The sequence below is a fragment of the Coregonus clupeaformis genome, chromosome 29 (assembly GCF_020615455.1).
Source record: "Coregonus clupeaformis isolate EN_2021a chromosome 29, ASM2061545v1, whole genome shotgun sequence".
In the NCBI taxonomy this organism is placed as follows: domain Eukaryota; kingdom Metazoa; phylum Chordata; class Actinopteri; order Salmoniformes; family Salmonidae; genus Coregonus; species Coregonus clupeaformis.
The window spans coordinates 65,028,339-65,040,241 of NC_059220.1; the positions used below are offsets into that span (position 1 = coordinate 65,028,339).

The 11,903-nt window shown below is 45.3% G+C and overlaps 1 protein-coding gene across 2 annotated transcripts in view; it reads left to right on the top strand.

Moving 5' to 3' along the window:
- Nucleotides 1–11,903, top strand: part of LOC121544762 (sprouty-related, EVH1 domain-containing protein 1) — a 70,063-nt gene that overhangs the window by 53,462 nt on the left and 4,698 nt on the right. For both annotated transcript variants that reach the window (XM_041854891.2, XM_041854890.2), the window contains 2 exons: nt 3,484–3,530; nt 9,432–9,596. In XM_041854891.2, coding sequence (XP_041710825.1) covers nt 3,484–3,530; nt 9,432–9,596 — 212 coding nt within the window. The remainder of the gene's footprint in view (nt 1–3,483; nt 3,531–9,431; nt 9,597–11,903) is intronic.

Sequence of the window (11,903 nt, forward strand, 5' to 3'; positions counted from 1 at the left end):
TCTCCTATCTTATCTGTGCCAGCTGTGGAGGACATAATGGCACAACTTCCTGTACAGACTGACAACCCCAAGCCTGTGCCCAGACAGTTGAGTCAGAGGATAGGGGCACAAGCTGAGGGATGCATTTAGGTCAGGATAGGGGCTGTGTGTGAAATTTGGAGTTCAGGCTTTAAGGTACAGGTGTAGGATCTTAATTTGATCACACGTTTGTTGAGAATTTTCCTGCACCGCAGGAAATGCAGATGAGCTTTGTGATTTGCGTAAATTCACTGAAAACCCAAACTAAAATGGGAATATTAACAGTATTGCACATTTCCTGTAGCCTAATTTTGTCCAGCTATTTATTTTATTATTTATTTAACCTTTATTTAACCAGGTAAGCCACTTTGAGAACAAGTTCTCATTTACAACTGCGACCTGGCCAAGATAAAGCAAAGCAGTGCGATAAAAAACAACAACACAGAGTTACATATGGAATAAACAAAATGTACAGTAAATAACACAATAGAAAATCTGCAAATGTAGAAAGTTATGGAGGTAAGGCAATAAATAGGCCATAGTGCAAAATAATTACAATTTAGTATTAACACTGGAGTGATAGATGTGCAGAAGATGATGTGCAAATAGAGATACTGGGGTGCAAATGAGCAAAATAAATAATAATGTAAATAACAATATGGGGATGAGGTAGTTTGGTGGGCTAATTACAGATGGTCTGTGTACAGGTGCAGTGATCGGTAAGCTGCTCTGACAACTGATGCTTAAACTTAGTGAGGGAGATAAGAGTCTCCAGCTTCAGAGATTTTTGCAGTTCGTTCCAGTCATTTGCAGCAGAGAACTGGAAGGAATGGCGGCCAAAGGAGGTGTTGGCTTTGGGGATGACCAGTGAGATATACCTGCTGGAACGCATACTACGGGTGGGTGTTGCTATGGGGACCAATGATCTAAGATAAGGTGGGGATTTGCCTAGAAGTGATTTATAGATGACCTGGAGCCAGTGGGTTTGGCGACGAATATGTAGTGAGGGCCAGCCAACAAGAGCGTACAGGTCACAATGGTGGGTAGTATATGGGGCTTTGGTGACAAAACGGATGGCACTGTGATAAACTACATCCAATTTGCTGAGTAGAGTGTTGGAAGCTATTTTGTAAATGACATCGCCGAAGTCAAGGATCGGTAGGATAGTCAGTTTTACGAGGGCATGTTTAGCAGCATGAGTGAAGGAGGCTTTGTTGCGAAATAGGAAGCTGATTCTAGATTTAACTTTGGATTGGAGATGCTTAATGTGAGTCTGGAAGGAGAGTTTACAGTCTAACCAGACACCTAGGTATTTGTAGTTGTCCACATATTCTAAGTCAGAACCGCCGTGAGTAGTAATTCTAGTCGGGCGGGCGGGTGCAAGCAGCGTTCGATTGAAGAGCATGCATTTAGTTTTACTAGCGTTTAAGAGCAGTTGGAGGCCACGGAAGGAGTGTTGTATGGCATTGAAGCCCGTTTGGAGGTTTGTTAACACAGTGTCCAGTGAAGGGCCAGATGTATACAAAATGGTGTCGTCTGCATAGAGGTGGATCCGAGAGTCACCAGCAGCAAGAGCGACGTCATTGATATACACAGAGAATAGAGTCGGCCCGAGAATTGAACCCTGTGGCACCCCCATAGAGACTGCCAGAGGTCCAGACAACAGGCCCTCCGATTTGACACATTGAACTCTATCTGAGAAGTAGTTGGTGAACCAGTCATTTGAGAAACCAAGGCTATTTAGTCTGCCAATAAGAATGCAGTGATTGACAGAGTCAAAAGTCTTGGCCAGGTCGATGAAGACGGCTGCACAGTACTGTCTTTTATCGATCGTGGTTATTATATCGTTTAGGACCTTGAGCGTGGCTGAGGTGCCCCCATGACCAGCTCGGAAACCAGATTGCATAGCGGAGAAGGTACGGTGGGATTCTAAATGGTCGGTGATCTGTTGTTGCGGGGGGGGGGGCATGGGCAAGTTGCAGCGGAGGGTGCAGAGATGGTGGCCGGGGTAGGGGTAGCCAGGGGGAAAGCATGGCCAGCCGTAGCAAAATGCTTATTGAAATTCTCGATTATCGTAGATTTATCAGTGGTGACAGTGTTTCCTAGCCTCAGTGTAGTGGGTAGCTGGGAGGAGGTGCTCTTATTCTCCATGGACTTTACAGTGTCCTAGAACTTTTTGGAGTTAGTGCTACAGGATGCACATTTCTGTTTGAAAAAGCTAGCCTCTGCTTTCCTAACTGATTGATAATAAGACTGCTGCCTGGCTCTCAGCGCTCTCAGAGCCTGTTCTACTCCTCTCCTCTCTGTATCCTCTGATCTGTTCTGGCTTCCTCTGTATTCCACCAGTGTTGTGTAATGCCTCTTCTCCACACAAGCAGGTTCCTTTGTATTCCTGTTGCATCGCTCTGCTGCCGGACTGCAGTGTGGTGTGTGTGTGTTCTTCTTAGTGTGTGTTTAAGAGTGTGTGTGTCAGCCTTGCGGTCCTCAGTTGCCATAGCAACAGTGGACACATGGCCCTGGCAGCTCCGTGGCCCAGCACTAGCAGAGTCGTGCTGCAGGAAGTCTCTGTCTCAACGTGCTACAGACAGACAGACAGCATGGGTCTCACCGTAGCAGAGACTGACAGACAGGAAGATGGATACCCGCACACTGTTCAATACTCCAACAATTTTCTTGTGCAATGTTTCGACCCGACGGTCTTCTTCTCTAAACTAGACTGAGAGACACAGACAGATATACAGACAGACGTACAGACGGGGACAGACAGAGGTCCGGTTTTTCCTGCTGCCTGCCTGGCTCGTTTTAAATGAGGTCTTGGTGATCCTAATTAAGTGAACTGGGAGTCTTAAAAGAGCCTCTTGATGCCTCAGGTACAAACAGTTTCCTCTTCGTCCGTCCCAGTGGAAATGAGCTAATCTCTGTTTTCTACACTACTGCCAACATTTAACTTTGGACTAATTTATTTTCCCCAAGATTTCAGGAAAAGCTTGTTTTTAGACATGATGTCGGGTACAAGTTCAACAGTACAATTACTTAGTATTCTTATCATAAGTCAACTTACTTGAAACTTGTCGTCAGTGAATGCAACATTTTTGGACTGAGTCATGGCTTTTTAGCCTCGACCCGAGAGCAGATTTCATTAGGCCATGTGTCCCACTAACAGAGTAGCTTTCATTTCCCCTTTTAGCTGTTCTTGGGCGAATGTAAGTCTTGGCCTACCATACCTCCCTCAATGGCTTCCCTCTTCCTTCAATCACCAGTGGCGTACTTGTGGGGACATGTGAAGTCTGGGGACTTTTTGACATTTTAGGGAATTTTAATATATGGCTTGGTGACGTGGGGACATACTGTATGTTATGTGAACTCTTTCTGTCTCTTTCTGTCTCTCTCGCTGTAGCTCATCTGTATCTGTGTAGCTGGAAGTCTTATTGAATATCTGATTTTATTCAATCTTCTCCTTTCCAGGCTGTCCTGTGTTTGACGACTCAGACTCTCTTGAAGATGGATTACAGGTGAGTCCACGTACCTGTGTCTCTATTTGCTAGCACTGAGGTTTGCTGTAGGACTAACTTGACTTCTCACTAGTCTAGTGTGTTTCAGTTCTCTTGCTGGTGCTTGAATCCAGGAAGCAAAGCATTGGGAAATCTAAGCAGTCAGTGGCTCAACAGAACACTATCCCAGTACTACTTCAGGCCCTTTTGTCTTCTACTCTGCCAGTTGTCTTTAGGATTTGAGTCTGTTTGAACAGCCAGGACCTTACCTTCCATTGCTGGGGAGTTGTTGAGTGTGCCCACGGCTTAGGTGTGCACATCTGTCATCTGGTCAAAACTGATACCTGGGGGAACCCAATTGCGTAAAAAAAAATAATAAACATGGCGAAATGTCTCCCATTTGGCCTCATGGATTATCTGAAGCCACTCGTATTTACTCATGTTCCTCATCTATTAATAGATTGAGCTATGCTCGGACGTATTGTGTTCGGAAGCTGATAAAGGAGTTGGTTATCACTTTGACCTCCTCAGTCTGAGCTTTCACAAGCTACAGGTACTGTTTTCAAGTGTGGTTAGCAAGGTTTTCTCAATCTCAACAAGATGGAGTACAGGTATATGACTACACACCTAAGCTGATTTTGCTTTAGATATTGGGTGTGTTGTAGAAACATAACACTGCTCCTTGAAACACCACAAGTAGACACGACGGTACAATGCGTGGTATTTGCTAAGTATACATGGCAAACTGAACCTCTTAACGAAAGGCCTTGTTTCAGATGACCTGCCAAGCCAATCATTTAGTAGCTCCTGCTGCTCTTTAGTTCCCAGTATCTGTGGGTTTTGTGTCCGTCAGTGATCCGGTGGCTGGGCTGCAGTCACCTTTGACCCTCAGTATCTGACATTCACTGAGTGGAGTAGAGAAGGTCAGAGGGCGTGAGAGGGAGGCTGAATCTGTTCTTGTTCATGTGGAGAGCAGCTTTAAGGAATCAGCCATACAGGAAGTCCAATGGCACCGCTGTTGCTAAGCAGCAGAGGAGCAGGCAGTGGGAGGAGAGGGGGAGAGGGGTTCAGTGAGTGAGCAACAGAGGGTGTCGCCATAGTAATTTGGCATCCGAGTGTTGCGGTCCGAGACCTGAGCTACACGGGCGAGAAACCGTGAGGCTGGTCACTCTCTAACACCAAGCCACGCAGCTAGAGAGCGCTAACGAACGCTCCACTTAAATGCCACCACACAATGTGTGACATTAGTCTGCACCTCTTCATAATTTAACACGTTCCAGTCTTCGCTCCTTCACAGAATTTGACTCAGATGACGAGAACTGTGTGTACAGACAAAACATTTGTTCAGAGTTTTGTTCAGTTTCATTTCTTCATCGAAGGTCTGACATGAATTGATTTAGCTGAAAGTGACCTTGTGCTGTAGCCCAGCCGAGAGCCACGAGACGAGTCACTTTGACATGGGATGGAGGGCACTCTGGAGCGTCATTTGGGCCTTTATTGGATTTAGCCTAGTCATTCTCTGTATGAGCTGGACTGGACTAGGAACATGTCTGCCATGTAGAGTGTTTTGGGATGTCTGGTTTTCCCCTAATACTCTGATGGCCAGCCAGGTCTCTTGGTATCTGGAACCTCTTAACCCGCAGTCCGTGTGTGTGTGTGGTGTAGGACATTCTTATCAGCCCACATCGTGCCCAGCAGGGTTCAGCACCCTCTACCAGAACACCACAGTCTTCCTCTCTCACCCTGACACCACACACCGCACACCCACAGCCAGTCACACACACACATGCATAATCACACACACACACACGCATAATCACACACACACACACACACACGTATAATCACACACACACACACACACATGCATAATCACACACACACACACACGCATAATCACACACACACACATGCATAATCACACAGTCGACACATACAGTACCAGTCAAAAGTTTAGACACACCTACTCATTCCAGGGTTTTTCTTTATTTTTACTATTTTCTACATTGTGGAATAATAGTGAAGACATAAACTATGAAATAACACATATGGAATCATGTAGTAACCAAAAAAGTGTTACACAAATCAAAATATATTTGAGATTCTTCAAAGTAGCCACCCTTTGCCTTGATGACAGCTTTGCACACTCTTGGCATTCTCTCAACCAGTTTCGTGAGGTAGTCACCTGGATTGCATTTCAATTAACAGGTGTGCCTTGTTAAAAGTTAATTTGTAGAATGTATTTCCTTCTTAATGCATTTGAGCCAGTCAGTTGTGTTGTGACAAGGTAGGGGTGGTATACAGAAGATAGCCATATTTGGTAAAAGACCAAGTCCATATTATGGCATGAACAGCTCAAATAAGCAAAGAGAAACGACAGTCCATCATTACTTAAAGACATGAAGGTCAGTCAATCCGGAACATTTCAAGAACTTTGAAAGTTTCTTCAAGTGCAGTCGCAAAAACCATCAAGCGCTATGATGAAACTGGCTCTCATGAGGACCACCACAGGAAAGGAAGACCCACAGTTACCTCTGCTGCAGAGGATAAGTTCATTAGAGATAACTGCACCTCGGATTGCAGCCCAAATATATGCTTCACAGAGTTCAAGTAACAGACATCTCAACATCAACTGTTCAGGGGAGACTGCGTGAATCAGGCCTTCATGGTCGAATTGCTGCAAAGAAACGACTACTAAAGGACACCAATAAGAAGAAGAGACTTGCTTGGGTCAAGAAACACGAGCAATGGACATTAGACCGGTGGAAATCTGTCCTTTGGTCTGATGAGTCCAAATTTGAGATTTTTGGTTCCAACCACCGTGTCTTTGTGAGACGCAGAGTAGGTGAACGGATGATCTCTGCATGTGTGGTTCCCACCATGAAGCATGGAGGAGGAGGTGTGATGGTGAGGGGGGGCTTTGCTGGTGACATTGTCTATGATTTTATTTAGAATTCAAGGCACACTTAACCAGCATGGCTACCACAGCATTCGGTAGCGATACGCCATCCCATCTGGTTTGCGCTTAGTGGGACTATCATTTATTTTTCAACAGGACAATGACCCAACACACCTCCAGGCTGTGTAAGGGCTATTTGACCAAGGAGGTGAGTGATGGAGTGGTGCATCAGATGACCTGGCCTCCACAATCACCGGACCTCAACCCAATTGAGATGGTTTGGGATGAGTTGGACCGCAGAGTGAAGGAAAAGCAGCCAACAAGTGCTCAGCATATGTGGGAACTCCTTCAAGACTGTTGGGAAAGCATTCCAGGTGAAGCTGGTTGAGAGAGTGCCAAGAGTGTGCAAAGCTGTCATCAAGGCAAAGGGTGGCTTCTTTGAAAAATCTCAAATATATTTTGATTTGTTTAACACTTTTTTGGTTACTACATGATTCCATATGTGTTATTTCATAGTTTTGATGTCTTCAATATTATTCTACAATGTAGAAAATAGTAAAAATAAAGAGAAACCCTGGAATGAGTAGGTGTGTCCAAACTTTTGACTGGTACTGTACATACCCACTCAAAGGCTGACATACTGTACAAATTGCATACACCCGCCACCCTCCTTGACAGCCTATGCAGAACCTTGTTTAGGTGCACCATTTGACAGGTGTTTGAGACGCAAAACCACATCTGTTTTTTACTGCACGACCTCTGCTGAGAAGGATGGGTGATCCTCTCCTCATCTTAAATGTAGAAGATAGAACTTGTAGAAATGTAGTTTGTGTTTGCAGCGATTTCAATTCAATCAGGTTTTTGAGAGGAGGTGGGGTGCTATAGTCCTGGAGAGATTAAAGAAGTGGGTCAAACGGCGCCTGGAATGTTCTAGTCAGGTTAGGTAGTTTGGTTGAGGAGAAAGCGTACTGGAGAGAAGCCCCAGTAGAATCTTTGTAGAGCAGGGCTGAGCAGCATTACGAGGATGCATTCTAGGGATGAGTCATCATCCCTAACACTGAAGAACTCCTCATACACAATCCCACTCTCTCCCCTTCTCTCTCCCTCTCTTTAACACACATCTGAATTCTTTTTACTTGATGTTTCACAGTGAAATACTGTGAACATACAGATGCTTGGACCTGTGAGTCTTTATGAGTCACTGATAGAATATATGCACACACATAACGTAGGACACACTCACACACAGCAGGCCAGCCCCTTCCCCTGTGTGTGCCTGGGAGGGTGGAACTGCGTGGAGCTCTGATGTTGGTCCTGAGCCAGGCCCCCCCCACCATCTCCACCTCAACATCTCTGGGGTCAGATCGGAACCAGATTGGCCCCCACGCATGCCTTTGAATGGTGGGGCTCAGCGCAGCGCTTTAAAAGGAAGCCCAAGTCTGGTTCCAATTTCATCCCCCTAACCCCCTCTCTCTCTTTCTCACACAGTCACAAACACACACACACACACACACACAAACAGCTGTCATCTGGCATTTTAAATTCTGGCCTGCATTTCTCCAGCTGGAGTTGGTTTATGACATTCCCTCAGCAGACTTGTTGGCCGTGCTCTCTCTCACACACATGCATAAACACTCACGTATACATATGCTCACGTACACACACTTATTTTTTCCTGTTCTGTTCTTTCTCTCTCCCCTCCTCTCCTTATTCTGGCATTCCTGCTCAGACTGCTAACACACCGGGTGTGTGACACACACACACCACACACAGTATTTTAGCATTCAGAGAAGCCAAGAGGAAAAAAGACACGCGCACACACACGGTTTGTTAGCAGTCTGAGGGGGGAGAGCGAGAGAAGTGGGTAAGAAGAGAAAGGGGGGGTGGGGGGGAAGAGTCAAAGGAAGCATCTCTTAGCAACCACTAATTACTGTAGCAGCAGCTGGGAGCAAACCAGATTTCCGCTGTGCGTTAAAACACTGGCGTGGGCTACTTTACACACAGCACTGACTAACCAGAGCCAGCAGCCTCCTCCACACGCAGCGAGAGAGAGGCAGCGAGAGAGAGGCAGAGAGAGGCCTGAATGAGGGAAGGGTGTGTTTCTGCTTGTGTTTGAAATATAAAGTATATGCTTCTCTGTGTGAGAATATGCATCTTTTTGTGACTGCATATAAGGTTGTGTACCAATATGTGTGTGAGAATTTGTGTGCGAGTGCATGTCTGAGTGTGTGTTTGTGTCTGTGTGTACGTGCGCAGATGGGAGCTCCATGCTCGTGTGAGTGCTGAAATGTGCTGGCCATCATTAAGAACTCACCATAAGGCCTTTCTCTGTAATGGCTGCTTTTCTTCCTCTCCTCCACACCTGTTCTTCCTCTCTTCCACACCTGTTCTTCCTCTCCTCCACACCTGTTCTTCCTCTCCTCCACACCTGTTCTTCCTCTCCTCCACACCTGTTCTTCCTCTCCTCCACACCTGTTCTTCCTCTCCTCCACACCTGTTCTTCCTCTCCTCCACACCTGTTCTTCCTCTCCTCCACACCTGTTCTTCCTCTCCTCCACACCTGTTCTTCCTCTCCTGCTGGGGCTGGGCTCAGAACTCATAGTCCATTGTTGTCACCTAATAGGCAGGTGGGTGTATGTATACATGTATTTTGTATTTGTGTGTGTTCGAGTTCTTAACAGTAGTTGTCCAATACAGTTGACTAGGATCTGTCACACCGATAAAATGCCTGTGGGAACACATGGGGGGGCTGCTAGGAACTCTGTGTTCTCAACAGAAGGGGCTTGAGTCATCTCATCTCACAGGCAGAGGCACAAGGAGAAATGTGGTCTCTGGGCGCTACCTGGTGGACAAATGTGAGAGAAATATAGTTAGGATATCAGTGGTGTCTGTAGCTAATGTGAGTCAGTGGTATGCTTCTTATACCTACTTGTGAAGTATAATAATGGCGCCTTGTATAATTAAGGTGAAATGTGAAAAATGAATGATATATTGAAAATAGTACTTTTGTCGTTGTGTTGCAGACCCTGTGTGAGGAGCCGCCCTCCATCTGTACGCCCATGAAGGAGCCCTTTTCCCCCCTGAGTGTCCACAGTGTGGTGTCCACTGAACCCTGCCGGGGCTGCTACGTCCGCGCTCAGCCCTTTGACGAGTTTCCCTCCAGCAACCGCCGCTACCTGCCTCCTCAGGTCAGTACCAAACATGTCTGGACTAGAAGTCTTCACGGGTCCAACAGACCTGGAATTCTGAGATTCGACTCGGGAACCGAGCGGGACCGGGCCCTAAATTATTACTTTTATCTGCTTGTTATCTGTGTCAGCCAATTGCAACTCAATAAAACTGAATTTATGTCCAGCTGAAACTGGTTTCCGCCACTCACCTCACGTGCTCCTGCTGCTGAGGAGAGAGACAGAGGGAGCGAGTGAAAGGAGCCTTGGCCTAGGCTACTGTTGATTGCAAAGATGGCCTTTTTAATTGAAGTAAAACGAAAATTAGAGGAGAAAGAGTATAGTGAAAAGAAGCCGACCAGGGGAATATTGTGGACAAAGATGAGAATAAGGTTGATGTGGCCAAATGGACTGTGTGCAACTCGCTATTTTTATTTTTGTGTTTATTATCATTTGTTTTATCATTATTATTATTATTGTAGGCCTATTTACGAATCTAAACCAGTTCTTTAAACCATTTTCAGGTCTGGCCATAGATTTTCAAGTAGATTTAAGTCAAAACTGTAATTCGGCCACTCGGGAGCATTCACTGTCTTCTTAGTAAGCAACTCCAGTGTAGATTTGGCCTTGTGTTTTAGGTTATTGTCCTGCTGAAAGGTGAATTCATCTCCCAGTGTCTGGTGGAAAGCAGACTGAACAAGGTTTTCCTCTAGGATTTTGCCTGTGCTTATCTCCATTCTGTTTATTTTTTATCCTGAAAACCTCCCCAGTCCTTAACGATTACAAGCATACCCATAACATGATGCAGCACAGGAGGTTGTTGGCACCTTAACTGGAGAGGATGGGCTCGTAGTAATGGCTGGAGTGGAATTAGTGGAAAGGCCCTTTCCACTAATTAGTTCCAGCCATTTATTATGAATCATCCTCCCCCAGCAGCCTCCACTGCGATGCAGCCACCGCTATGCTTAAAAATGGAGAGTGGTACTCCCCAAACATAACACTTTGTGAATTGCCTTGCCGCATTTTTTGCAGTATCACTTTAGTGCCTTGTTGCAAATAGGATGCATGATTTTGAATATTTGTATTCTGTACAGGCATCCTTCTTTTCACTCTGTCAATTAGGTTAGCATTGTGGAGTAACTACAATGTTGTTGATCCATCCTCAGTTTTCTCCTATCACAGCCTTTAAACTCTGTAACTGTTTTAAAGTCATCATTGGCCTCATGGTAAAATCTTTGAGCGGTCAGATGCCAAGCAGTTGCCATACTAAGGTGTTCTCAATGGTGCAGCTGTATAACTTTTTGAGGATCTGAGGGCCCATGCCAAAACATTTTCAGCCTCCTGAGGAGGAAGGGGCATTGTCGTGCCTTCTTCACAACTGTGTTGGTGTGTGTGGACCATGATAATTCCTTAGTGATGTGGACACCTAGGAACTTGAAGCTCTTGACCCGCTCCACTACAGCCCTGTTGATGTGGATGGGGGCGTGCTCGGCCCTCCGTTTCCTGTAGTCCACGATCAGCTCCTCTGTCTTGCTGACGTTGAGGGATGAGTTGTTGTCCTGGCTCCACACTGCCAGGTCACTGAGCTCCTCCCTATAGGCTGTCTCATCGTCGTCGGTGATCAGGCCAACCATGTCGTGTCATCAGCAAACTTATTGAAAACGTTGGAGTTGTGCGTGTCCACACAGTCGTGGACATAAGTATTTTACATAAGTAAAAAAAAAAATTAAAAAAAAATTGCTTTTCTTTAGAAAACAAGAATTTCTATGTGACCCCAAACTTTTGAACGGTAGTGTATATATTTTTTTCAATATTAATATCAGACAGTGGACACCTATGCCGATAGGCATATATGCATGCAATGCCCTGGCGCATTTAGCACTCAAATCTCCGACAGCTGAACCGTGAGGTGGACAATTATTGTTTTAAAAACCAATATAACAATAGGCTATAAAGTTTTGAATATGCTACACATCAAAACACAACAAATATTTTGTATTTGTTTTAGGCAGGTTTTAAGGACACACAACTGTTGATCATTTGACTAATATCGCTAGTTTATTGATGGCGCCGGCAGCACCCAGTCTGAGGTTTCTTTCTTTCTACTCTGAACGGGTCTTCGGATCCAAATCGGAAGGGGTTTGTTCGAGTCTGTTTTTCCACAGGCCTTTTCGGAACGTGTCTCCATTTTTAAAAATGTTTTTTTATTCATATTGGGTCGGGTGGGAAAGCCATGTTCCATTTCGTAAGTTGGACCTGTGAAGACCTCTATTCTAGACCCACTATATTACAGTATATCATTAGCCCTTTATTGCCACTAGAGATTAA